This window comes from Drosophila elegans, unplaced genomic scaffold (genome assembly GCF_018152505.1).
Source record: "Drosophila elegans isolate 14027-0461.03 unplaced genomic scaffold, ASM1815250v1 contig_397, whole genome shotgun sequence".
Classification (NCBI taxonomy): Eukaryota; Metazoa; Arthropoda; class Insecta; order Diptera; family Drosophilidae; genus Drosophila; species Drosophila elegans.
The window spans coordinates 3,611,478-3,637,598 of NW_024545782.1; the positions used below are offsets into that span (position 1 = coordinate 3,611,478).

General features: G+C 43.6%; 2 protein-coding genes across 3 annotated transcripts; one reads left to right on the forward strand and one right to left on the reverse strand.

Annotated features, from left to right (window-relative positions):
- Positions 1 to 323: 323 nt before the first annotated feature.
- On the reverse strand, positions 324 to 16,869 carry LOC108150720 (E3 ubiquitin-protein ligase lubel). Its single transcript, XM_017279014.2, is given in 19 exon segments — positions 324 to 656; positions 999 to 1,167; positions 1,255 to 1,626; positions 2,362 to 2,819; positions 3,703 to 3,969; positions 4,042 to 8,015; positions 8,101 to 8,656; positions 9,455 to 9,712; positions 9,771 to 9,940; positions 10,192 to 11,403; positions 11,463 to 11,757; positions 12,241 to 12,522; positions 13,210 to 13,560; positions 13,774 to 13,902; positions 13,964 to 14,100; positions 14,656 to 14,794; positions 14,796 to 14,855; positions 14,919 to 15,046; positions 16,697 to 16,869. Coding segments are annotated over 18 exon segments (8,919 nt in total). The 5' UTR covers positions 14,973 to 15,046; positions 16,697 to 16,869; the 3' UTR covers positions 324 to 620.
- Positions 16,870 to 18,391: 1,522 nt separating this feature from the next.
- LOC108150733 (uncharacterized protein KIAA0513) lies at positions 18,392 to 25,417 on the forward strand. 2 transcript variants are annotated; one of them, XM_017279033.1, is made up of 7 exons: positions 18,392 to 19,258; positions 21,082 to 21,145; positions 21,211 to 21,324; positions 21,866 to 23,189; positions 24,420 to 24,514; positions 24,577 to 24,654; positions 24,713 to 25,417. In XM_017279033.1, the coding sequence occupies exons 1-6, from the start codon at positions 19,064 to 19,066 to the stop codon at positions 24,651 to 24,653; spliced, it is 1,869 nt and encodes a 622-aa protein (XP_017134522.1). In that variant the 5' UTR covers positions 18,392 to 19,063; the 3' UTR covers position 24,654; positions 24,713 to 25,417. The 2 variants fall into 2 exon arrangements, with proteins under 2 accessions (XP_017134522.1, XP_017134523.1); XM_017279034.1 differs by having other exon boundaries at positions 18,392 to 18,716; positions 18,803 to 19,258; positions 24,577 to 24,737.
- The last annotated feature ends 704 nt before the right edge of the window (positions 25,418 to 26,121 follow it).

Consider the following 26,121-nt stretch of genomic DNA (forward strand, 5'->3'; position numbering starts at 1 on the left):
TTTTCTTGTTGTCGCGGGACATAATTTATGGGTCGCATTTGCCTTTTTGGCAATATCGCAAACGGTCAAGGGGAAGAGTCCGTTTCTCTGTGGAATTACGACTTTCAAGGCATTCAAAGCTATCAATTTGTGCTTTGCTTTGATGGACTAGGCAAGCTCGAAAGTATACAATGGTATTGCAGGTTGCTCGGTACAATTTGTCTTGGGCACCGCCCACTTTTAGCCACTACTTACGCGCTTATTATTTATATTCCCCAACGGCACCACCTGCGCATTGTTACTCGGCGGCTCAAAATGAATAAATAATTTTAAAAACGATGGCATTGTATTTCACATGTTCGGTTTATTGATGCACTTTGTTACACGTGCGGATTGTTGGTCTGTTCTGGACTTTCATCTCTTAGTAACTAAACAAAGTGGGAAAGACTACTGGGCGATGAGTGGCTGTCGATGAAGGGGTGCAATGCCTAGTGTCTCAAGAACTGCCTAAGACTGGAGTTCGCTTCGTGGGCATGTAGGTGTATAAAAATGTCTATAAAAGTGTTTGCCATAAATCATGAAAACCAATGAAGAATTGCAACAGTCGACCGCTTTCCAGGCATCCCATCTTCTGCTGCCGCTTATGCCGACTTCAGGGGAATATGCTGTTTAATTACCTATAAGAAAGATCGAGATTGAGAGATATGGGTACAGCCATAAACATCTGCGGTTCGGCCGCCCGAACTGTTTACAATTAAATAATAATAAAGCGAATATCAATTAAGACGCGCGTGAAATACGTCAGACGGCACATCCAAATTTAGTTAGCGGCTAAACGATCTCATTTTCTTTATTTGCTTTTTTCCGCCTCGATCAATCGACGGGGGCGTAGACTGAATCACCCGGCGAAAACAAATCGCCCCGGCTGCAGGAAACTCGATTTCCTCGATTTTCTTGATTTCCTCGATTTCCTTGATTTCAGCAAAGCCATGCCAAACAAATAAAGGGAAAGAACGCACCTCGGAGCACATGGTCTTGTAGATCTCGTCGGTGTCCCAGGGTCCGCGCTCTGGCAGGGCGATGCCACGCCTACGCAACTCCTGGACGCAGTCCGTCAGATCGAAGATGGGCAGCGGATCGATGCCGGCCTTGGCAACCTTGCCAGCCAAATACTCTACGTAGTGAGTGCTGAAAAGTATGCAGGTTGAGGGGAAGAGACACTTGGTTTATATACATTCAATGACAACGGCCCTGCAATGCAATGCTTGAACCTACCGACACATGCCAGCGTGCTTATCCGGAACTTCGGTGTTGCACACCGTATCGACGAGGCCCTGCGGCGTCTCCTTCTGCAGCGGGATGGGGCAGCGGGCCTGGGCACGGGCCTTGGAGGAGCTGCTGGACTCGTCCTGGCTCTGAATGGGCTCCGTGTCGAATTTGACCTTCTGCTCCTTGAGCAGGAACTGCAGCTGCATGGGGATCTTGTCCCTCAGGTAGAAGAGGCAGTTGCGCGGGTGATGGGCATGCAGACCGAGTTTGGCGCAGTACGGGGACACCGTGCACTTGGCGCCCATCATGAAGGGTCGGGCGCAGCCGTAACAGAACTCGAACTTGCACTGGGTGCAGGTAAAATGCATGCAACCTCCCCTGGAAAAAAGGAATATTTAAATTATCTATGACAACAGTTTTTAAGCAATTCATAAATTAATAGTAAAAAGGAATAATTTATATATACCTTTTCGTAGGAATTTAAAAACATTAAGGGTTTATGGGTTTGCCTAAAATAAGTATGTCCTGTGTGTTTCAAAGTTCAAAGTTATGCTGCTCAACATATACATTTTGCTTTGCAACACGACATTTTTGTAATAGTTTTGACCCCATGAAATTTAACATCGAAAATAAGTCTATAGACAGTGAGGACTTTTTTAATTATATCAATGATTTTACGCTTAATATTAAACTCAACTGTACGTCCCGGCATCTGTTTTAGATTTTTTAGCCAAATTTATTTCTTATCCTTGTGTAAGGTTAAATATACCATTGAGGACTTTTGTTATTTTTTCTGCACAAAAAAAAAAATAGTTCAATTGTATATTTATATTTTATTTCGATCAGAATAAAACTTAAAAATTATTTGCGATATTATTATTCTAAGCAAAAAAATAAAAATCAGTTCATTATTTGGTTTGTTCAGATAAAAAACAACATTCCTTAAGTGCAAAAAGTGCTTCATAAATTTTCTCTATGCAGCAAAAATGACTATTGGAATAGTTTCATCCGAATTACTTTAAAACTTAGAGCATAGTTTGCGTAGAAACGGATAGACAAAGAGATGGACATGCCCAGATTTCTAGTGGCAAGGGACCAACTGCCTTTACATACCTGGCCAACGAGTAGCGGAACTTGCACTTGGGGCAGTCGATGCCGTTCTGGGCCAAATGCTCCTGGACGCCCTGGGCCTGCAGCTCGGGGTCGTTTTGGCGCTTCCACTCCAGGTACGCCTCGCAGCTGCTGCCCTCGTGCTGGCGCTCCCAGGGCTTCCGGCACTGGGCACACGTGACAGATCCGCAGTCCGGGCAGATCAGACGCTTCTGCTTGGGCCTGGCGAAGAACCCGGAGGAGCACTGGATGCACCACTTGAAGTTGGGGTCCTGCAGCAGGGTGCGGTCGCGCAGCTTGCGCTGGAAGAGCTCGTGCACGTCGCTGTCCAGGATGCTCTTTAGGAAGATGTCCAGGTTGGAGAAGTACTCCAGGTGCTCGTCCTCATGATGGGCCTCGTTACTCAGTTCGGGCAACTTGCAGAACGGGCAACTGCAGTCGTTGATACTGCGATCGGTTATCTGAGCAAAAAACAAAGTTTTGGAAACATTTAAAGGTTAAACTAGCTGAATTATTTCGGAAGACTACTCCTTAAATCTTTTAATCTGCGATCGGTTATCTGAGGAAAGAGGGATGCTTTCAGCGTTGAATAGGAAAATACTTTTAAAAGTAGATCTTGGCTAGTAGCTAGTACTAACAGAGTGCAACATGTAACTACAATTTGGATTTTACATTTTTAAAGTTACTCAAAGTTAATCTTCTTTTGAGGTCCTTCCGCTTTGAAATTATATCGAATTGTAGTAAAGCTAAAGACACAACGAAGAAAAAAGGTACAATCCTTTTTTCAAAATAGAGAATTACAAATGTAAAATGAAATTAGTATTCGGTATTACATTCATTCATTAAATACATTTTAAGACATAGTTCATGGTGGATGTACTTTATTATTTATAGATAGAAAATATTTAAAAATTTCCAAAAAATTGGTTTGGTAGATTTTGCGCTGGAATTTTCACCGCCTTCAGAAATGGCATTCGGGGAAAAATCAACGTGAAGTTTTTCTCACTCGAAAATCCGCTGTAACTTTGTCAGTTTTACTCGAATTTAATTGGGACATCCATTTCAAGATATTATAAATTAAACAAAAATTTGTTTGATAGCAATCCGAAATCCAAATTGCAGTTACACTCTAAAGCACATAATATTTAGCACAGTGAATTTTAATTGTATGAATTGTTGTGTAAAGGTAGAGAAGGTGAGGTTAAACTAAAATAACTGTTTCGTTAGCAAATCAACGTTTTGTTTTCTAATAGTAAAGTAGCCTTGAGGTTTAACAATAATAATTGTTACCAGATCAGCATTTTCTTGAGGCCTGCTCAACACACCCCCAAGGGTATAATTTACCTGCACGGTAAAGTAGCTCTTGGCACACTGTTTGCAGCACTTGTGGAGGCATTTGAGCATGGAGACGATCTGGTTCATGGGAAAACTGTTCATGCACAGCTCGCACTCCTGCTGGAGCATGGCGATGGCCTGGTCCAGGTCCGAGCACTCCCTGGCCGCCCACAGGGCCACGTCCTCCGTAAACTTCATGCTCACCAAGGTGGCGGCTATCTGGGCCTCAGCGATGTTGGCCACCAGTTCCTGGTCCACATACTTCCGTGCCAGGATCTAAAAAGAAAGTGAGCAAACGTACCGGAATGTTTACGGAACTAGCTTGGCTACTTCTCGGCTAGTACACACCGCTGGGTCCTCAATAACAGGCTCTTGAACACTAGGATATGCCCGGAAGACGGGCATACTCAGCTTACGCTTTAGCAGTTCTGCTTTCAGGGGTTCGTCGAGGCCGGTCTGGTCCTCCTGCTCCTCCTCCGTGGCCGAGGTCTCGTAGTCGTCGTCGGAGAAGCAGGTCTCGTGGTACTTCTTCTTGGGAATCCGGGGCTGGGATCGCGGCTTCAGCAAGGCCGCTGCAGCCGCCGCCGCCGCCGCTCCACTGGTGCTGGGTCCTTCGGCGTGGTTAGAGTTGAACCTGCTGATGGCATCGTTGATGGACTTCTTGGTGGTCGGACTGCTCTTCAGCGGCACTCGACTGGCCCCAATCGATGAGCTCTGCTTTTGCAGATAGACCTCCTGAATGCGCTTCACCGAGGAAATGCCCATGGGCGCCGAGAAGGACTTGGAGCGCATCGGAACCTTCTTGTTTGGGGTTGTGGTGCTACTCGAGCTGTTAGTGGGTTCGTTGGTGGGCTTGGGGATTTTACTGACTGTGGACTTTGCTGTTTTGGTTCCGTTGGCCCCAGTTTTGCCTTTCACGCTCGGGGTTACCTTTTTGGGCTCTTCCAGTACTGATTCGACGGGCAGTTCCACGGGTCGGGACTCGGAATCGACAATGGGGGGTCCGGGTGTTATGGGCAGGGCAGTAGGTTCTTCCACAGGTTCCAATTCAATGGGTTCTTCTACTTCTAAGGGAATTTCCAGCACAGGTTCAGTAGGTTGTTCCGCAGGTCGGCTTTCGGACTCAATCACGACAGGTGGTACTTCCACCTCCTCTTGACCAGTACGAGGGACAGGGCTCAGCTCCACTTCAGAAGTCTGCGACTGAGGAGCCTCCAGGCTCCTGCTTCCTGTGGAGGAAACAACCTCAGCGAGTGCGATCGAATCAGTTTCTGTGTTGGTGGGCGTGACTGATACAGTAGGCGATATGACTGGCTCAATGACTTGTGCGATTTGTGTGGATTGCGGCTCGACTTCATCCGGCTGATCCTCGTCCTCCTCCATGATGTCCTCGATCTCGGTGCCCTCGTCTCCGGTGGAGGCATCCTCTATATGGGAAGGGTGCTCGCCATAAGTATTGCCCCCCTCCCCATCGAAGTCGCCTTCCTCTTCGCCCTCGCTGTCGTACCACTCCTCCTCTTCGCCCTCGTCGTACTCATCCGAGTACTCGTCGGAGTACTCGTCTTCATCGGTGGACTCGAACTCATCCATGCTGATCTCATCGCGCATTTGTTTGATCAGCCGCTGAGTGTCTTCGACCAGTTCGCTGAGGTTTTGCTTGGCCGGATCTCCGGACGGAATAAACTCCTTGAGGACAACCTTGGACGTTTCCGATTGGGTTGACTGCGAACCAATGCTAGCGTCGCTGCTGGACTTGACAATTAGGGATTGCTCCTCCAGCAAGAGCAGCACTTCGTTCTCCGGGGACTTGGTATCTGCCCGCTGACCATCGCTGTCCAGGCTATAGAGCTCTGCATCAGAAGCGCCTTCGTCGTGGGGTCTGGTTCCTTCACTGCTGCTGAACTCGGGTGCATCCTCGAATACTTCATCGGAGTCTGTGGGAGTAAGGGCTATAGCTGTTGCACTTGGAGTAGGCACTTCTTGTTCTGAAGTTTTTGGTTGGACAGCACTTTCTGCGACTTCCTTTTCAGACTGATTATCCTGGCTGACAACAGAGTTGTCGCTTTCCTTAACGTGATCTTCACTGGTGGTCTCCTCCGATTCGATCTCATCAGTTGCTGTTGGAGTACGGTTGCTTGCTCTGCTCTCACTTCGCAGACTGTTGCTGCTCAAGGTTCTCACGGGAATCCTTGAAAAACGCTTCGGACTTCGCTTGTACTCGTTGGCTGTTGATGTGGTACTAGGTGCTATATCTACACTATCAGTTACTAGTGTTTCGTTTGTGGTAGAGGAGGAAAGGATTGTGGAAGCGAGAGTTTCTTCCACAGTAACTTCATTGGTCTTGACGGATTCAAATGAACTATCGTTTTCAGGTAAATTGCTTGATGAAGACACATTCTCTATACTTGATCCTTCTTGAGGTTGTGTAACAGCTTTAGTTACCTCCGTTATGTTGGTAGTCTCTACAGATTGTTCCGAAATGATAAGGTTGCTTGGCAGAGAAACGTGTTCAATACTGGATTCATTGGGTACCTGTACTTCATTCGGGCCTGAAGATCCAGCAATCCCTTGGTCCTTTTCTGGTTGTCCCTGAACAGTTGATACCTCACTTTGTATCAATATATTTTCGGACTCATCTGAGGGTGGTGGAGGTATGTTGTCTTGCGAGGAAATATCCAAAATGTGATTGGGAACCAATTCCTTTGCTATTTTTTCAGATTGAATGTCGTTTTTAGGGGACAAGAGAGCTTCAGCACTAGTTGCTGTCACAGCAGACTGAATATCAGTTAAACTAGGTTTTGTATCAGTGAATACATCATCTTCTTTGGATTCCTTTTTCTCAATTATTTCAGCTGACGTATGATGTTCTTTTTGCTCTTTTTTAGGTTCTGGTTCCTTCGGTTCCTTATCTTTTGGTAGTTTTACGCGGTTAGTTGGCTTTTGACTTTGATCCCGCGATCTGGCTTTTTTCGATTGCTGGGATCGGTTATTTCTTCTATTGGCTTCCCTACTTGTGCTGGGCCGTTCATCGATTTGGCTTTGTAATTCTGATTTATTTTCCCGAATTTGCAAATTATTTTTATCAGGTATCTGTTCACCGTTTTCTGTTGCTGGTTGTGTGATTGATTCATTAACAATCTTTTCTGCAGTTATAGATGATGTTTGTGTTTCTAGATTGGTGAGTTGTGCAAGGTTTTCACCAATCTGAGCTTGTGATTCTGACAAATTTAGCTCAACTTTCATGCTAGTTTCATTAGATTTATCATTTTTCTTTACTGGCTGTGCGGTTTCTTCTTTAACGATCATTTCTGCAGTTCCTGAAGGTGCTGAAGTTTCTAGATTTGTGTGTAGTGAAAGTTTTTCGTTAACCACCTCCTTTTCCAATTGTGGGGAAGCTTTAATTTGTGGGCTTGTTACTTCGCTAGTTTCAGTCTTTTGTGGGTTGATTAAGATTTCTGTAGCAGATTCCTCCTGTATTTTCGCAGCTGGCAGCAAGTTAGCTGATCCTTTTACAGCTACCTCTTGAACCTCATCTTTATTTGGCTCTTTTGGAGCCATATAGCTTTTGTATACTATACGTTCTGCATCCTTAAGATCCTTGCTTTCCCACTCCGCCTCGTGCCATCGTTCAGTGCCACGATCAAACTCCAACTTGAAGTTGGCTATCTCTGTGGCATAAATAAAACTTGGTGGGAGCTCTTCGCGTATGCTGGCTTCCCTTAAATTCGGCTTAATAAATTCCTCCATGATGTAGACCGCTGGATCTACACTGGGTGTGGGCTCCGTCTCCGTCTCCGGTTCAGGCTCAAGATCTGGTTCAGGCTCCACTAACTTTGGCCGGCTTTCCTGAACCGAAACAGTAACCTCCGGCTTCTCCATGAGCTCTTGTTCAACCTGCTGCACCAGATTGGGCACAATGTCCTGAATGTGCTGCCACACGAAGTTCTTCACGTCCTCGGTGGACTTATCCTCAAGAGGTCCAGCAGGCTTCAGCGTGCTGATGGGGCTCTTTGTGAGGATACGCATTATCTCCGGATCCGTTTCGTACTCCAGCTCCGGCTTGCCCTTGAAGGTGTCCAGCATGCTCTCGATTGATCGCAGCACCTCCTGGTTTTGCTTGGCCTGGTTCTGTTCCATGTTGCCGATGAGTATCTCCAAGTTTTTCAGGGTGCTGTCCTCCATTTGATAGGGACTGGGCGTGGCGTAGGTGGACTTGACAGGGCTGTCGTCAGGGCGCAGTGGGTCAAAGGGATTGGGACTCTCCCCGGCCAACGGGGGCTGCAGGCAGTCCAGGGCATGGGTGTTGAGGAAGTCATGGATATCTGTGTTGGCAAATGAATTCGGGGAGAGAGAGAAGATGGGACATTATGGCATGGCGACTGACTGATGCACGATCTACAAACTAACCCGACTTGGTGTCAATGGCCGCGCCACTCTCATTCTCAACGCCATTCGGAGAGCCCCAGATGCGCATTAGAAATGGCTTGAGTTGCGTGCGATTCAGCTCCACCAGCGCCTGATCCACATTACCTTGGTGCGCCGTCAGCGCATTTACGATGTCGTCCCGCAGGAAGTTGCCTTTGGCCGCCAGTTTCCTGTACTTCTGCTGTCGTTGCTGGATGCAGTCTGCCACCGCCTGCCACACATTGCCCCCGGAATTTCGCAGGGCCTCGCGGGCCTCCATTTGGGACACGCTCCCGATCGTGTTCTCGCCCCTTTCCTGACCGTACTTAGTGGACAGACTCTGCACCGTCTGCACCAGTTTCTGCCAGTTGTCGCGTAACCACTGAATGGGATGCGTGTCGGGGGAGCAGTACTTCAGGGCCGCCTCCAGTTCCTCCACCGAGAACTTGTACAGCTCCAGCTCCTTCAGTATGATGTGCATCTCCGTTTCCGGGTCTCTGGCCGGTTCGTGCTTTACGCCGAATGTCTCAAGGGGCATGTCGAAGGGTGAAGAGGTTTGCTGAAACAATTTTGTAAAGAATACAGAGATCAGCTTACCACTAGGATATCAATACATGCCTTAGCTTAATAACATATAAACCCAATCCCTGACAAACAAGTTTCTTTCCTGAAATCATCAAGAATTCAATTCATTTAAAATGTACTCGCTAAAGAGACAATGTTTATTTTTTAATGCTTGATTGTAGTTATTTGATATCATTCGACGGATACAACTGTTGATAGCACATAACTCTTTATAAAATTAAAAAAAAATCAGGAAAGGAAGCTAACTGTGGCAGGCCGAAGCTTGTATATCCTTGCAGTTATAGCATAAATTAAATGTTCTTTAAAGCATCTAAATTTCTATTCAAAATTTACAAATTACAATTTATCGTAGTTCTAAAATAATAAACCATTACTATAATTCGAAGAACTAAAACACAAATTTAAAATTAGTAAAGTTATAATTTTTGTTAACTTTGTAAAAATATATATATATATATTTTATAGGGCCGGAAATGCCCCTTCACTGCGTTGCAAGCTTTTGACTGAAATTATAAAACCTTCTGATAGTATATATAAAAATAACCTTAAACCTTAGCTAAAAAGGTTTTTTTTATGTCCACCAAGTTGACCAAAACACATTTTTCAAAATTGGCTAAAACAATTCAGTTTAAAAGTGCATAATAACACCATTTCAAAGCGTTCCAAGAAAATGTTGTAATAAGAGTCAGAAGAATGGTGATGCACACCTTTGATTTTTAAATTTTTTCATGCACGTATTTTATTGGTGAATTTGACCGATTTTCCAACTTACATGTTGCAGCATGCGCAGCTCGTTAATAAAATTGGGCCGTCTGGTGACAAGACCGGCACTGTAGGGATCCAAGCCAATGCCATCGTGGTACCTCAGGTCATTGGCACTGCGATACCGCTCGTTTTCCTGCGGTAGCTGGGAGTTGCTGCGATAGTGTGGGCGTGGCTCCATCTTACTCGGTTCTGGGGTCCTAAAGCGATCTAAGCCACCTGTCGAGGTCTCCTCGGGCTTTGAGTTAAAGGGCAGGGCGTCGTAGGTCTGCAATGAAGCAGTGGATTAAGCCGAAGCTTGTGTGAACATGAGAGCATTCATTTACTTGTGTGGAAATACTCTGAGGAGGCGGCGAGGTCCCCATTTCCACGCCTGCTATTTCCCGGGGCGGAGTTCCCCCGCACCCGGTGGAGACCTTCTGGGCCTTCTTGAGTACCTTCTCTGCCTGCGCCTGTATGCTCTCATCCAGAGTATTCCAAATGTTTTCAACGGACTCTGGAACGATACGGACGAGAGCATTAGCTTTGGGGGGTATGGGATCGATCGCCAGAGGATTTAAATTAAACAAACTGGGTGCGGCTTGGGTTGTGGTCATGTTCTGTATTTGGTTTCCATAAATGCGTTCATTGTAGGCTTTTTGATTACATTTGATTAGTGTACTAACTAGGTGTGCCTGGTCTTGGGTGGTGGTCTTGGGGTCTAGGCCTTGGTGCCCTCGAAAAATGAGATTCTCTTTTGTATCCTACCTTTGTGCAATAGGCTCTTGGCCAGTGAGTTATCAGATTCGTTCTCCGACGAAGTCTTCAGTGTTGACTTCGCGGGTGTCTTGACGGGAATACTCGAGGCGTTCTTGGAGTTAATAGTGGGTGATATTTTTGAGCTTCTGCTGGTGACGTGGTTCGACTTGGTCGCACTACTTGCGGTGCAATTAGGTTTTTCGCTGGACTGTTGGGTCTTCAGGACAGGCTTTTGCGTTTGCTTGACTTCCGGCTTGGAGACCACCCTAATGGCACTGGGTTTTGCAGCTTGCGGCTGTGGTTTTTCCTCCACCAGCTTGGCCTTGGTGGGTTGCACCGGAGGTTTGCTGGGGGTCTTGCAGCAAATGGAGCAGATCTTGATGTTGGGCTCGTTCACGAACGTGCAGAACTCGCATTCCCACTCGTGATCTGGCGTGGAAGGCGGCGGGCCCAGTTCGTCGGACTCAATCTCCTGCGGGACCTCTTGGGGATCGGGGGCTTGAGTTGGAGCCTCGACCTCACTCTCTGAGGCGGTCACCTCTTCGACCACTTCCTCGTATTCGGAGGCACTCTCCTCCTGCGCTGCGGTGGTCACCTTGTGCACCACCGCCGCGGCCTGTGTGTTCTCGTCCTTCATCTCGGGCTTTCGTCTTTGGTCGACCTTTTTGGCGGACCTGTGCTGATCGGCCTCCTGCAGCTTCTGCTGGATCTTGGCCTGCACCAGGGCACGGGCACCCGAGCCCTCCGACTCCAGGTCGGAGTAAATGCGACTGGTCCGGGCCGAGTCTGGCTGGGCTGGCTTGCTTCTGGTGAGGGTTCCGTCGTTGGTGTCACGTCTCTCCGGCAGCCACTCGCTCTGCACGGACTTGGCCACGGATCCCCGGCGGTCCCGCACCTTGTGCTGCCTCAGCCCGTGCCTCTGGTCGCCGTCCAACTCACCGCCGACCATCAACTGGGAGGCACTCGAGAGGCGCCGCTGACGGGGCTGGTGGCTCTGGTGGTGCTGCTGGGAGCGCGAGGCACTCGTCATGCCCGAACGATTGGAGACCAAGGACCTGCGGTCATCCTGGTCGGAGTCCTCGTCGTCCGTCAGCTCGTCATCCACGTAGCTGTTGCGCTTGCGTCGCAGGGACATGGACTTGCGGCTGGGCGTCGGGGAGGCGGCATACCGAGAACGGGAAGCGGCTCTGGAGGCGGCTGACGGCGGCATGCCCATGACACCTGAGGAGGAACACACTTCAAGTCACTGTTTATGCGTATTCGGGGGCACCTGATCTTACCTGGATGTATCATGGGGTAGCCGGGCCCACCCGGGTACATGTTGGGCATCATTCCCCGCTGGGTCATGAACACGGGCGGCGGGTAGTGCGGATGATGCTGCTGCGACATGTAGCCCGGTCCCACGTTGAGCGACAGGTTGGAGTTGTTGAACTGCTGCTGGGAGCCGAACTGTGAACCCCATTGGTCGGGATGCTGGTGCTGCGGATGATGGTGGTGCTGGTGGTGCTGGGCCCAGCCAGGATGCTGCTGGCTCTGCTGACAGCCGGCGCAGTTTAGCTGCGCCAACGATTGCGCCTGCAACGGGAGATGGAGACTTTTGTGTTTAATACTCAAAGAAAAACATATTAAAGCCTATTTCAGACTGACAATGTGGTTTTGTCAATAAATCGAATTAAATTATCTTGTAGGAAAATTCTTCTTTATTGCACTAGGCGATATTGCATGCACCTGCAGAAATGGTAAGATATATTCTATATTGAGCTCGTTGAAATTTGATAGATCTTGCATCAATATTAACAGTGAACTGTTTCTGCCGATGTCTCAAAATCAGACCCAATGCATTAAGTTTTGTTTATTACTCTATTGCTTTGCTATTGGTTTTTAATAAATTTTCCGAAATTTATCTAAATACAATATATTTTGATGTTTGTTCTCGAAGCGTAGAGCTTACAAATACTATGCCAAATTAGAAATGTAATTTATCCTAATTTATGTAAGCTACAAGTTAGCAAGCATTAATATATAAATTGCTTTAATAAGTCTTTTTCATCCACTCACCTGCTGGATGCGCTGGTTGGTGAGCCATGCGCTGCCGTTCTGGGTTTCGGCCAATGTTCGTCGGGGGTTGGTGTTCAGGTTGAACACTGAGGTGCTCATCTGCCGCCGCTGGGCGCCTGCTGCCTGTCGTTGTTGGAGCAGCAAGGAATTGTGAAATTGTGAGTCATCCGAGAGATCGAAATGGGATGAGTTCAAACCGGATGACATGCTGCCGGAACGAAAATGCGAGGGCGATGGTGAAATGTTTGACCAGTGCTCGAAGCCGGCTCCATTCGACAAATGCTGCGGTGGGGAAATGACCAACGAGAAACAGAGAAAGAGAGAGAGAGGGAAGGGAGAAACGACACATGACGAGACGAGACAGCGACGATACGAGGTGTACAGGAAAAATAACATCAAGGATCAAAATATTTTTTTACAATTTGTCAAATGAACCAATTTGCAAATACAATCCTTTAACTCGTTTAATACAAATTTTCTTGAAACAATAAACTCAATATAACAAAATTTACGAAACGAACATTTTGTTTGCCAGTCCGGAATTTTTTTGTCCGCTACTGTATTCCATATTTGAAATAAATTTATTTAAATTAATTACTAGGATTTCTTTCAGTGTAGTCAATGGTGTAAATACTTTATTTTAAATTTGACCACACAATTCGCTAATTGAATCGTCTAGAAAATTCTATAGGATACTGTAAAATCTAACTTATTATCTTGTTTAAAACGTGCTCTAAAATATGCAAAGTTTCATATAAATGTTAAAACTTGGATTGGATCAAATAGGCACTTGTCATGAGTGGCAAAAATAAAACTGAACAAGAAAGTCTGTCCATCCGCATAAGCTAGTTACATGAAAAGCCAAAGGACCTGATTCTTGATATCATTTTTCCCAAACAAAGACAATACGAGACACTCGATGATGAGGGAATTCGTTTTATTGTGAACTGGAGTCGGGCGGTTTCTCACCTGCTCGCTGTTGGCACTCAGGTCCTGTCGCGCCTTCTGCTGGCGGTACCGCTGCTGCAGGATGGCCATGCGGTCCAGGGTGGCGCTGGCCTTGCTCTTGATCTTCTCCAGCTGCACCGACGGCGGCCGCTGGATGGTGTCGAACACGGACTTGGGGGTACCAGACCTGGAAGATCCCCCGCCTTCGCTGCGTGGTGGATCCGGAAGCGGTCGGTTGTTCATCTGGTTGGTGATGGTGGTGGTAGTGGCGTTTGCAATTGGTGGTAATGGGGGCGTGGCTCCGCCCCCAAACGATCCCCGCCAGCCGCTCAGCGATTTGTGAGAGGGCGTGGGCGAGGGCGGTGGCAGCATCTGGAAAGAGTCGGGTTGGGTGCCATTGCGGTTTCGGTAGTCGAAAAAATAATGGAAAAAATGTATCTAGTTTTGGTACGACTCTGGGCGGGCGCTCTGCTTTCAAGGACTGTTTTTATTGAAGCATTCAAATAGAAGATTACAAAACTTGGTTTTCTAATGGCCCATCACGGGTCGTTTCTTACGGGTCTAGGAGATCGTGCAGTGGCGTACCTGATCCTTGCGGCCCAGGAACGGAGTCAGCAGGCCGCGTTTGCTGCGACGTGGTGGAGCCACAGGGGCAGGTGCCCCGCCACCCGGCTGCACCTTGGGGGGAATCGGAGGCGTTCCCTGTTCCACGGCCTGCAATGTCATCTTAACACATTAATCATACAGTCCTTCTGGATCGGAGAACAACACATACCTTTCGCACATGCTGCTTGCGCTTCGGGTGCTTATGGAACATGTCGTCGCAGGAGGCACAAAATATCTGACCCGCGCACTCGGCACAGGTCACCCAGGGATTCTGGGAACCACACAGCGTGCACTTAAGTTTGTTGTCTGCAAGTGAAGACACAAAATTTAGTATATAAACTAGACAACGTCCCCAAAAAGAATGACCAATACGGTAACTAATGACAGACATATTTAAAAATGAAAAGAATATTTTTTCTGCAAGCTTATCTAAAGCAGAATTTATGGAACGAGTTGACATTATAGAAATTAAGGGCTGTGTCTGAAGCCAAGAAAACCAATGTTTGTTTACATATTTCTTCTTTTTTAATTTTGAAAATTAGTTAAAGTTAAGTTCGTTCCATCAATAGATATGCAGAAGTAGTTTCGAGAAAATGTCCTGATGGAAGGCACTTTCTAATCTACAAAATGATTTATCCATTGAAATTTGGGGTATTTGCTTTTAGACATTAAACTGATTTAAAAATTATTACTTAAGTCAATTTATATTTCAGGATTACCAATTATAGACAAATTAATTTAATTTGGTCTTCTTGACTTCAAAAATGTTAAAACTATTCCGTCCATTTCAACTATATAAAATCTTAAATTCAAACGTTAAGCTTAACGTTGTATAAGCTGGCATGTTCTTTTTTAAGTCACCTGGTGTCTTGGTCCTAATCACTGTGGTCTTCATCGGTTCGTTGGAGTACTGCTGGTTTGAGAACTCGATGATCTCGTAATCGGGCTCGGGCGTGTTTTTTGCCTTGGGCGGCAGGACAGGAGCCTTGGGAAGACCCCCCAGCCACTCCGTTTGGAGGCGTGGGCGGTGGCTTCGGTCCAATGCGGTCATTCGCTTCGGTCTGAAATGGGTAATTAATGCCACTTGATATGAAGTGGGAGGGCGGGGCACGGTAGGTACTTACCACCCATGAGGGCATAGAGCGAACATTCTTGTTAAGCAAATGTGAGGTCGACATCTTTGTTTATTTTTTCGCAGTGTAGTTGCCGTCTCGTTGTAATTTCGATAATCCTTATTTGTTTCTTCTCTTATCTGAATACGTAAGTAATAAATCAAATTTTGTTTGTATAACTGCCGAAGTTGAGTTGCGTATTACGCTCAGAAACAAAACGGTTTTATACTATTTTCGTAGTTTTATTTTTGTTAAACTTATTCCCTGTTCTATATTTCCGCCCATTAACAGCCACTTTGAACGACTTCAAATTCAATTAAGCTGTCTGCCAAAAAATGCGAATTATGAATGTATATTTTTAGCGTTCTCACCCAAATTCCGGAGGCAACGAATGCGGAAGGTGCACAGAAAATGCAATTTCGTGGATGCTGTGCACACAACTAAACGCAGCCAGAGTTCCATCGAGAATAAAACTGCTAAATTTAGGCTAAAACATCTCTCTGTGCATAAAATAAGATCAAAAATATTTTTTGGCAAAACATTTTCGGGCTTGTTTATTTATGAAAAAATGCCAAAGAGGGATGCTGTCAACGCGGCAAAGTGGCTGAGATGCCATGCCAGGAATAAAAAGAGAAAATGAGAAAAGAGAACAGGTGCAATGTGAAGAGGTCGGATAAGAAATCGAATTTAAAATTTCTACTTGAAGAGAATTTTTCGTAAATTCTTAAAAATAAAAGCAAATAAGCAAAAGTAAAAGAGAGAGGAGGGAGAGAGAATAATGTTTTGTAATGACGCAGGTGGCCAAAGTTTAAATTTGAAATATGTCCATCTGTGATTAATCTTTATTTAATTTCAACACAACACAACGTCAGTTACAACAGGTAAAACATATGGTGTGTTTTGGTTCACTTGCGTTTCCCTTGTTTATGCTCTATTACTTGAATAAAAATTAATAAATATACATACAAAAAAATTTGATTAGCTCGGGTGAAAAGTCTTCTACCACTTTTATTAAAATAGTTTGCGATAATGCTTGTTCTTACATATTGTTTATACGCTCTAATTGTGGGCTTTACGCTCCATTGGAATTGACTATGCATTTAAGCTACGAAAGGTCTTTCACAAACAATACACATTTTTATCTCATTTATTGCGTATACGCAACGTGGTCTCTCTGTGCCTGAACTCCCGAGTCTCTCGTGCTATTTTTAAAAACCTTCTGCAACTATTCCATATTATTTGGCCCAAATTGTGTCACACTGCGCAGCAGAATTTATGAAAGCCGCCTGCAGTGGTTGGACGAGCATGAGCCAGTTCCACCTTACGAAGATCCGGCTCCGCCGTCATCTCCATCTCCAAGAGGCAAATGCCCTGGGAGGCAGCCACCGAGGCGAACGCAACGCTGACTCACAGACACAGTCTCACGCCGCGAAAGAAACAGCTTTTATTTTTACGGGAGAACGGTGGGAACTATTTTTAAACATTTCTTTGGCTTGCCTATTCTTGCGTTTATTTAATGCACGGTTTTTAATATTTTAATTTGGCGGATTGACTAAAACAAATTTATAATATTTGGCATGTTTGTATACTTGATTGCCCGTGTGATTGTTTACTCTGCGAAATGCCTTGAACTTTCACATGGAGCGTTCTGTGTTTAAATTTAGCCGAGGTTTATATTTAGAACACTTCAAATCGATTTAATTGCGATGCGAACTTATTTTTGTTGTTGAACTTTTTGGCTTGTTTGGATCGAACGGCGATCGGGCTGCGAGAATGCAGAGGTCACTTACATAATTCGATTTCACTTGACGCGTCTTGCCGCACTCAAAACTGCCACTGCCAGCTGGTAGCACATGAATATATATAGGAATATATATATTTCTTATGTCTGGCCACAGCGCGACATGAAAACTCAGCTACGGTCTCGTTCGGCGATCGTCTCCCAGCGAACTGAAATCTCAATCAGATTCTAAACAGCATTTTTACTGCAGTCCTCGGTCCCCAGTCGTCGCACGAGTAGGAAGAAGTCAACGCAGATCTACAAATATTCTCATTTTGCTGGCTTCCCTTCCATTTCCTTTAGTCTGCGCCTTGTCTCATCTCTATTTCCTATTTTCAGCATTTTCGCGTTGTTTTATAAATACATCGTTTTCGAACGGAGCGGTTTGACTGCGAGACGCCGTCGCGTGTGTGAATAACATTAATTATTGAATATTCTTTGTCATACACTTCTTGTTGTTAAACATTTTGCAGAACACCGTGTGTTATTCTCAATTTATTACTTGTTGCGTTTCCTGCATTTGGCTCGATTTAATGAATGAAAATAAGAAAAGTGTAAAGCTCATAATATAAAAGACCATTTTTGTTTACACTGGCCACTTTTTAATGTTTTTTAACATATTCGATTATTAAATAATTAATAAACATTAATAACATTAATAACTTTATAAAATCCTGAAAAACTAAAGAATTGGTTAGATTTATAATTATGTTTTCTTTAGAGAAAATATTTTGGAAGGCGTCTTTGGTTTTATCAAATCGTACCAATTGAATTGAAAGCTCTTACCATTAATATTTATATTAAACTTAATAAGGTTAAAGTTCCCTCAGGAAAGGAGCTTAAAAAGGTTTAACTTTTAGATATATTATTATTTGTAAGTTGTGAAAGTGTGATTGTTACTGTAAAAACTCAACTAATACCGGCATTAATTTTTAGAAACGTATTTATCCAAAGTCTTTGGCGCCCAGAAAAAACTGTGAATCGTTCATCGGGATAGCGAAAACAGCCAGGCAATAATTATGATTTATGACAAACAAATATAATTGGGGATCTCCTGCGAGCTAACCTTGAACAATTTCTGCACATTAAACGGGAGTAATAAAAAAGAACATCTATATCTTTCGGATCGGACAAATGGGATCAGCAATAAACGTATCGGCAGGGGCCACCTGCTGGCTGCCGGAGGTGCAAATCAAAAGGCAATTTCAATAGATGGGAGATATTGGGTACTGCGGGAATTATGGAATTAAAGCCACCCGTCGCTGGGTTCGCGTGGGGTCCGTTCGATAACCGCTAGCTGGTCCAAAAATAGCTGCAATGCATACTAAATTGGCTGCGACAGAGTCAAAGTTCGTTAACTGCAGACACGCACATTTTTGGGTGGTCCCACCCCCGAATCAGAACACCCACGTTTTGACCTTGCCTCAGCTGTTTGTCAGCTGAACGTAGGTAGGTGTGAAAGTGCCGGAACTCCTCTTAGGCCGTGGTCGAGCTTTCAAAAGCTTTCCTAAGAGTGCTTGTGTAGAAAGCTTGGAGGTTTTCGGTCAAAGCTTTTAGCGCGCAAAATTCGACTCAATCGAATGACATGTAGATAGTATGTAAATAACCTTGCAATCGATATCAGCTGCGAACGAAAAGCCCAACAAATGTTAACGGAACTTCGACTCTGGCCAGCATTTTCCGGCTGCATTCGCGCAATGTTCGCTGCAGGCAAAGGACGCGAGTGGGAAACTCAGAGGAAAATATATACCGCTAGCCGCCCGCCTCCCCATTGCGTGTACGTGTGCCAAAGGGGCGTGTGCCTGCGCTAGTGTGTGTGTGTGTGTGCCAGGGGGAATCGGAAATGTAGTATCCCACTTGGGCGCCCAAGGAGTACATGCAAAATACTACGAGTTGAAGAAGTGCCTTTATAGTTTACCGATTTTCCTGACAATACCGCGCCCAATATTAGTTTAGTCGTCCTCGGCCAACGGATTTAAGCTACCAATCTACTCAACTACCAGAAACACAAGGCTCAGGGCCAATAAAATGTGTGTTTCACATAAAATTACATAAATTTGCACTTAAAGTGCCCCATATGAAAATCATTATATTTAATAATGAAAAACTGTTGCAGACTGCGCCTTAAATAAATAAATGCTTGCAACTCTGAATAGTTTCTTTTGAGATTTGAGAAGAACACGGAATGCGCCAAAAAATTCTGCAGCTGAGTACGAAGTTCACCTTCACGCGCGGTGAACGACATGCAAGCATATGAAAAATCGATACCAGAAGCATCAGCAGTTGGCCGCTCCCACTTGTCCACGAAAGTCCGCAACACCCAGGGGGCCGAGCTATAGGCCCAGACCTCAGACAGCTCGAAAAGGGAGTCCGGGACATGGTGGATGCCAAGCCGCAGCCACCCACTCCGGGAGCGATGCCGGGAACGGGAACGCCGCCGGCTGGCTTCGCCGGCGAGCGGTCGAAAATCAAACTTTTCATGGAGCGGACGCCCAGCATCGGGGCCCTCAAGTCCAAGTTTCTCACAGTGCTGGGCAACAGCAACGAACTGCTCAACGGAATATCGAACAAGGTATGCAAACTAGGGCGGGTAGCGTGAGTGACTGCGTTCATGGCAGCCACATGTACCATTCTAATGAAAGTAGTTTGTTGGTAGTAAAAGCAGGTTATGGGAATGGGAATAGCCTTAGTGGCTTAGTTTTAGGTGGTCAGTTACTTAAAATACTGAATATTTAAATCATAAATTTCATTTCATTTCGAATTTCTTTATACGAAAGTGGTAATATAATCAGAGATGAAATCCATAAGAGAGAGTTTAAATATTTATTTTGTTCAATTTCGGTGTGCATTATGATTACTATAACATTTTCGCCTAAGCAGGCATTCAATTATGCTCATAATGAGACGTTGGCTTAGTGTTTAAATCACGACTGCAATGAATCACGCACTTCTCTAGGGTTGAGCTGGGTAGCCTTGGTAATGAACGCGAAAGGAGGTGTTTGGGGTGGTGCTGGGCTGACAGATTGTGTGTGGGTTGTGTCTATGCTGCAAAAGCAACTGACACTTTGATACTTTTGTTGTGCTGTTTGTTCTTGCTGTTTCCGCTTTGCTGCTGCACTCGTTTGACCTTCGCTTGGAGGCCCCAATCTGCGTTCGCGGGAGGAGGGTCAGGGGCTGGAATTGAAAATGAAAATGAAAATGGAAAAGGGGGTATATTCTGTGCTGTTCCCTTTGTACTTGACTTTCTTTAGCTTTGAGCGCTGCACTATCGTCCTTGATTGAAATTAATTATATTTGCACCAGCCGAGAAGAAAGAGGAGAGTGTACAATATTCGATTTTTCGTTAGCCTTCGTTGTTTTGGATTATCAATCATCGAGATTGTTTCCTTAACTGTTCATCGTTTGTTCATGTTTGTTTTATAAAGACAATTTATGTATCAACTAACTTTCTTTTTATTTTACAATAGCATTATATATAAGCAGGGACTGCAAATAATAATGTTTTTTAAATCATGGAATCAATCACTATAAATCGTCAAACAAAAAAAGAGAGAATCGCCATGTTGATCACATTTGGTCAATTTGTCTATTTCAAACGTTCTTTTAAAATAATAATTATTATACCCGTGTAGAGGATACTATAATTTCAGTCAGAAAATTGCAACTCAGTCAAAGGACATTTCAGATTCATAAAGTAAATTTATTATTGATCAAAGAATATTTAATTTTTGGCGAAGTTTGCTTCCCTTATTGTTTATATATTCTTTCATCACAAACAGAGCTTTAAAAAAGAGAATATAAAGGAAAACAAAATGTTCAATATAAATGTTCAAAACGTATCTGTCGCACTTATTCGACTTTTACTTTAAATATTTCAAAATGAGTTATGAGAAAATGTAAAACTAGCTTATATTACTAAAATTTTGAAGATTCCTTTGGAAATATGTTAATTTTACCCATATACTCTTAAAAGACTAAAGACGACAGTTTTTTTTAATGGTTTCTGAAATCGGGTTAAACATGTTGATCTAAAGTTTAACTTATATGCTAGCCCCGCGCTGCGGAACGAAATGTCTATATATAAATTCGTCCAAGAAACAATTTGTTCAAGATTTCATAATTCGTTGAACCGCTTAGGAAAAAATTTGTTATTGAAAATGGCAAATAGTGCAATGTATAGATAAACCGTACAAGCTAAGCCTCATATTCCCTCCATAAATATGTCTGTTCTTTAAAGTTAGGTGCTACTATGTGACTATGAGTTTGAAGTCAAAACAATAGTTCTTTAGTCTTAAAATACACCTACAAAGAAGGGTTCACCTATGAAGCATTTTCAGTACAACGCAGATGGTCGAGTTCCTTCTCAAATGTGCCTTTTACTTTGCTTACTTGCAGCTGACCTTGAGTAGCAGCAGCAGCGACTCCGACTACTGCGATGACGACGAGGACATACCCAAATGTGAGTACGCCAGAACACTAAATATACGGAATTGGTATATCATATATATATATATTACTCCGAAGTTGACGAGACCATTGATTACACCAAGATCGACTTCGAAGGGCGCCGTGTGAAAGCTCGACGCGCTCATGAAGAGATCATCTCCGGACGATACCGTCAGCCCAATTTGGCGCCACGTAAGTACTTTACAAAATATATTTTTTAAATATTTTAATTTTCAACTTGTTATACATTTGTTGTCGATAAGATGTTACTACATACATGGTACACTAGTATAAAAACTTAGTAAATCCAAATATTTTGTACTCAATTTAAATGTTTTCCTTTTGATTTTCATCCATTGCGGCTTTTAGTTATTTTAAATATGAAATTGTTAAAACTTTTTCAAATTTGTATTTTAAATTTATATTTAAAACATACTTATAAAATGTATTTAAACCAAATTAAAACTATTTTAAGGCTAATGATTGTATTTATGATTTAATATTTAATTTAACTATTAAGTTTACAATTTTAAATAGTCCACTTTTCCAATTTTCCATTTTTATCAGTGTAGAGTTATAGGCCAGTGACACTTTCAACCTAATGTTTTGGCGCGCCTTTTACCTGAGGCATACATATTTTAAAGGGAATGTAAAAGTCACACATATTGCACATATTTACCATGTCTAACTAAAGAAAACTCTTATAAATGTAATATTTGTGACCCTTTTTTAGGTCCTCGGTTGGAACCATCGCGTGGTCGACACACGGCCAGCAAGCTGGGCGGAGGAAATCTCCGCTCGAGTTCCGGCTCGTCGAGCAGCTCCACCAGCGACGACGACAGCAGCTCGATGTCCCTGCCCGAGCACATGGCCAACCGGTCGCACGAGGTGAGCAGCACCACCCACTCGGACTCCATTGAGTCGCGTCACTCCGGCGGATACGAGCGGGCCAGGGCCATAGCCGGAGCCCGGCGCAGCGAGATGGACATGCAGCGGGATGTGCAGAGGACAGGCGAGGGAGTGCCGGAGGCCTTGCCGCCGCACATCGACGTGCAGCCGCCCACGGAGGGCGGAGGGGGAGGGGGAGGGGGGTCCGGAGGAAGGCAGCAATGGGCCGCCGGGGGCAGCAATTCGATGCGCCTGCCGTCGCGCAGTCGGGCCTCCAACAGCAGCACTCTGACCAGCCTGCGGGACGAGCCGGACCAGCTGCTGGCCAGCCCCAGCATGGAGTCCACCGACTGGCGGCACTTCATCCGCTCGGAGTCGCAGAACTCCGTGCCGTCGTGGGCCTCCTCCATCAGCCTGGACTGCCGGGCGGGCGAGGAGCCGGTCAAGGAGTTCATGAAGCACTTTACCGCCCTGCTGTTCGGCGGATCCCCGGCGTCCGTCGACCTGGAGCTAAAGTCCGAATTCGGGGTGCTGCTGCGGCTGGAGATCGGACGTCTGTGGTTTACCCGCTTCCTCACCGAGCAGCGTCACAAGTCCAAGCGGCTGGACTCGGTCACCTTCGGCAGTCTGGCCCAGTACTTCGCCCTGGCCCTCTTCGAGTGCAGCGAGTGCGAGGACTACGGTCCGGCGGCGGTCCTCATGAACCTCTGTTTTCTCTTCTACCACGAGGTCGAGGTGCCCGGCTGTGATCCCTACCGCGAGTACCTGTTCTCCTCGCTGCGCCAGCAGCCCATTTGGCAGCAGGCACGCTTCTGGAACGCCATCTTCCACGACGCCCTGCAGGCGGAGCGGGAGCACAAGGGTCAGAGCCAGCTGAGGCGCCAGCAGCGCCGCCAGCAGAAGCAGCTAGCCCAGCAGAGCCAGCAGAACCAGCAAAACCAGCCAAACCAGCAGGGAGCGGAAGCACCAGCTTCCAAATCGCAGCGAAAGCACGGCGGCGGCGACTCCTCATCCAGCTCCTCGCACCAGGCGGTTCAACCTCAACCACCCACTCCGGGGACTCCGGCGACCACTGGCCCCATTGCGGCCAACCGGAGGCAGAGCAAGACCAGCCTCACCCAGCCACAGTCGGTCAGGGAGCAGGAGGACATTGCATTTCGACAACTCGGGTGAGTCCTTGCTGGCTAAAATTGCCCGATTCTCTACATTTCACAACTTTAGAAAGGTTTTTGTTCCCTAATCAAAAAAAAAATTTGCAAAGGAGGAGACCTTGCAGATAATACAAAATTTAAGTAAAACGAATTTATTTCGATTTTATAGGTTTTTGTCAATTGCGTATTTGATTAAAAATAATGCTTTGTCGATTTGTCGATGAACTTTAAGATCGTTGCCAATGCTTGTAAAATTAAGATCGTAGTTCATGAATAGTTATATTATTAAATTCAAACTATATTTATACCCTTGCAGTGAGCATTATACTTTCAGTCAGAAGAGACAAATCCGACCCTATAAAGTATATATATTCATGATCAGCATCACTAGGACAGTCGATCTAGCCATGTCCATCTGTCCGTCCTTTTCTACGCAAACTAGGCTCCCAGTTTAAAAGCTATCTGCATGAAACTTTCCCAAAAGTTGTCTTTCTATTGTAGTTAAATCAAACAGATTTCGTTAAAGTATTGTCTAATCAAGGATTTAATCGAAGGAATTAGCAAAACAAAGTTTTTTGACCAAAAATTGATTTTTGATCGAATTTTCGGCTTCAAATTGCATATAAAAAATGTATTTATCGTAAAAAAACCGGCTTTTAAAGATTGAGTGTAACTTCGGAAATATTCACCGGAAGAATATAACATTTTCAGTGTGTATTCTTTAATATACTTTACCAAAAATAAAATAAAATACATTTTTTTTTAATTCTAACTGTATATTCCCGCTTAAAAAGCCTTTCTCTAAAAAAAAGTTTTTAAATCAAAAAGAGCTTTAAAAAATTGTTTTTTCTTTTACGTTTTGAAGAATTACACAAATAACCACGGTTACGTCACAAATTGTATAAGTTTTTATATATAATGAGCATTTTTAAATACTCCAAACGTAGTTTCGAGAATAAATGACATTAAATTTTGTATACTGTAGTGCAAATATGGTGAGACTTCCATGTCTAAACAATTCGCATTTTTTTGTATCCCTATGTAATATATTCGCATTGACTAATAATATCTGTTTTATTTTTATAAAAAAGGCGTGTAAAACTGTTTTTATATTTATATTTCTTTAAATTACAAAATAATTTTAATACAAATTCAGTTGCAATTTGGTTGGAAAAGACTTCGCAAAAAATACCTACACAGATGACACAAAGACTTAATTCTTTTTCACCTAATATTTAATATTTACAGAGCCTTGACGTGCAATATGCACTCGCTGGGTACATCTCAAGAATTGTGCCTCGACTTCCTTAAAAAGAACGTGGTGGCCCTCAACCTACCCAAGGGTAAGAACCCACTTACCAAGTCTAGTTTACGAAAATTAATTCTTTATTTTAATACCTTAAAGATAAAGCCAAGCTGATAAGAGACAATATATATCGGATGTATCATGAGACACAACTTTGGGGAGCCCGACACGCCTGAGGTGATCTTTGCGGTCTTGTTTCGCAACTACTGTCTTAACTTAATCTTATTTTTAACAGCAGTAACAATTGAAAAAGTACCTAACGAAATCGTGTTTCAATCTTCGTCTCAACTAAAGTAAAACTTTTGTTTAAGTCAGCCGACAACTCCAAACTAATCTTTACCTAAAGTAGCAGATCAATGAATTTTTATGTGAAATCTGATGTTTTTACTCGCGTTGTTGTAACCTTAAAGATATTACTGAGTTAGACATTCTTGTAAGTGGGTTTGGTGTGCCCTGAAGTTACATAGAAACTTGCCGATCAATGAATCATAAAGCGTTATAATTAGAAGATATCATTTTAAAGATACAAATTTAATGCATAGAAAAAACATATTTTATTTTTAACCTAAATTGGAATTCATTGGCCAACTTATTGTTGAAGAGACTTAAAAGTTTTTTTTATAGCTAAACAAATTTGAATCGCATATCAAATTATGCTTTAAATCAAAGTCAGTTACAAGAATATCAGTACTCCGAAATGTAGGATGACATTTAAGCAAATACTGATATGTACATGTATCCACAAATTGTGATAATAATATTTTGTGATTACTTTATATAGACCTATATATTTACGTGAACCGAAGTTATGCAATGCAAATAGCTTAAATATCGCAGATTAATTTGTTACAAATCAATATCAATATCTATGCAATGTATTTTAATAATACATAAGAAATAATAATATTTCGCAATTGTTTAATACATTCAAATTAATAAAAGTCCGAACAAAATTTAAAATGTTTCAACAAATTATTTCCAGCGCTGTTCAGTTAGAATGCCCACCACGTAAGAGTATATGCCGACAAAGAAAGGGTACTTCGAAATGCCCAAGTTCTTTTAACCATGCTGATTCTATATCTAAAAATTTATTTATATTTAAATCAATAATCAATCTTTACTTTGTACAGTATACAAAAAAGAGGTAAAAACCCGTTTTAAGTAACTAACGTAAATCGGAACTGGTTTAGGTGTTATGACAGCTTGTGATTTAAAATTACCAAAATTTTCATATTTGCTGATATATGAACCGGTAAAAAATTTTAAATTTTGGAACTCTCGGGACAATAATACTATAACATTATTATTTAACAAAATAGAAGCAAACTTCGGCAAGCCGATGTTTATATACCTTGAAGCTATTGAGAAAATTAAATATTCTTAAAACATATACATTTCTATTTATGGCGTATATGTTTAAAAACGCTGAAACTATGTTCCTATGACGGCTATATGATATCATTTTTCAATTTCTAAAAAAATTAAAAGCGTACTTCTTTACTTTTATACCAATAAGAAAGAATTTCTTATATTTTTTTTTGCCTTTTATTTTCTGGTAACTTGCAGCCGAGGTATGGTGAACACCGCCAGTTGTTTTTTATCCCAAACGTTCTGGGAGAAGCTCTGTTACCGGTTTATGCGTCA